This window comes from Nansenia antarctica (assembly GCF_963989245.1).
Source record: "Nansenia antarctica genome assembly, chromosome: 2".
Classification (NCBI taxonomy): domain Eukaryota; kingdom Metazoa; phylum Chordata; class Actinopteri; order Argentiniformes; family Microstomatidae; genus Nansenia; species Nansenia antarctica.
The window spans coordinates 86453055-86454288 of NC_137675.1; the positions used below are offsets into that span (position 1 = coordinate 86453055).

At 42.6% G+C, this 1234-nt stretch overlaps 1 protein-coding gene across 1 annotated transcript in view; it reads right to left on the bottom strand.

Annotated features, from left to right (window-relative positions):
• LOC308150809 (transcription factor E2F8-like) overlaps window positions 1-480 on the bottom strand; it is a gene marked incomplete at both ends in the record, with an annotated part of 28510 nt that extends 28030 nt beyond the window's left edge. The window contains 2 exons of the mRNA XM_080523603.1: window positions 6-159; window positions 307-480. Of these exons, the coding sequence (XP_080379729.1) occupies window positions 6-159; window positions 307-480 (328 nt within the window). The remainder of the gene's footprint in view (window positions 1-5; window positions 160-306) is intronic.
• Between the last annotated feature and the right edge of the window lie 754 nt (window positions 481-1234).

Sequence of the window (1234 nt, forward strand, 5' to 3'; positions counted from 1 at the left end):
CGCACTGAGTTCTGTGGCGACATCATCCAGGCAGATGTCATTGTTGACGGCCGGGTTGGGGTAATCAGGATAGCGAGCGAGGAACTTGTGACAGAGCAGAAACAGACTCTTCTCTTTCCTGCTTATCTGTTTCTCTGCTTCCTCCCCAAGCTCTGGGTCCTACAGATAAGATAAGATAATTAAAAAAAACAGAAAATCAATATTCGAAACCAACAGCTTTGACCCATATCAGTGTGTGTGTGTGTGTGTGTGTGTGTGTGTGTGTGTGTGTGTGTGTGTGTGTGTGTGTGTGTCTGTGCATTTTACCTGTGCAGAGTCTGTGGTTTCTCCTCCCTCTGGGTTGTCCACACACAGCTCTTTCTCCCTGTTCCTGATCTCGGGGCTGGCTGCACTGATGAGCATTTTCAGGTTGGAGGTTGGAGTCCAGGGTTCACCCGATCCAGCTTCCCTTCCTTTCGTGGGGGTCGTAAGGGGACCCATGTTGGGCTGGTTCTCTAGTATCGATGCGGTGCAGTGTGTGGACACTTTCCTTGGTGTTTTCGTCAGTGCCTGTGGCTCTGCAAATACATTACCCTGTGTTGGACACAGTAAATACAGGTTAGGCCTGGATTCTTTTGTGACTGCTGGTTGTCTTGATAACTACTCGATCTTTTCAGTTTGTAAAGCGTCTTTGAGTGTCTAGAAAAGCGCTATTATTATTATTATTATTATAAGAACGGTATGAGATTCCTGAGGGCCTTGAGCCTACCCTAACTACATAGTATGATGGACAAGTCTATTTAATGTGTGTCAAAATGAGCCAGAATCTAATCAAACAGAAACATTTACTACCAACCTTGAGGTTAGAGGTGTTTTGAAGTTTCTGGCCCAAGTTTTGGCAATCAAGCAAAGCACACATTTGCCACCTGTATTTAAATAAAAACAGAACACCTTTAACTGTTGACTCTAACTGCTAAATCAACACAGTTAGCAGGCTAATCATTCCAGGATTTACAAAATAATATTTGCCATTAAGATTTCTATTAATTACCTTTTCTTAACTGCATTATATTTGCTGGGTGACAACAACATAGTGAAACGCGGTCTATAAACAGTTCAAGGTCCTGAATATATATATATATTATTCAAAATCAAAAGAAATCAAATCTCTCATCAACATATCAAAGTCGACGCTAGGTGCTGCTAACTGACATGAATGCCATCGAACGATCACGTTGCACAACGACACGCCTAT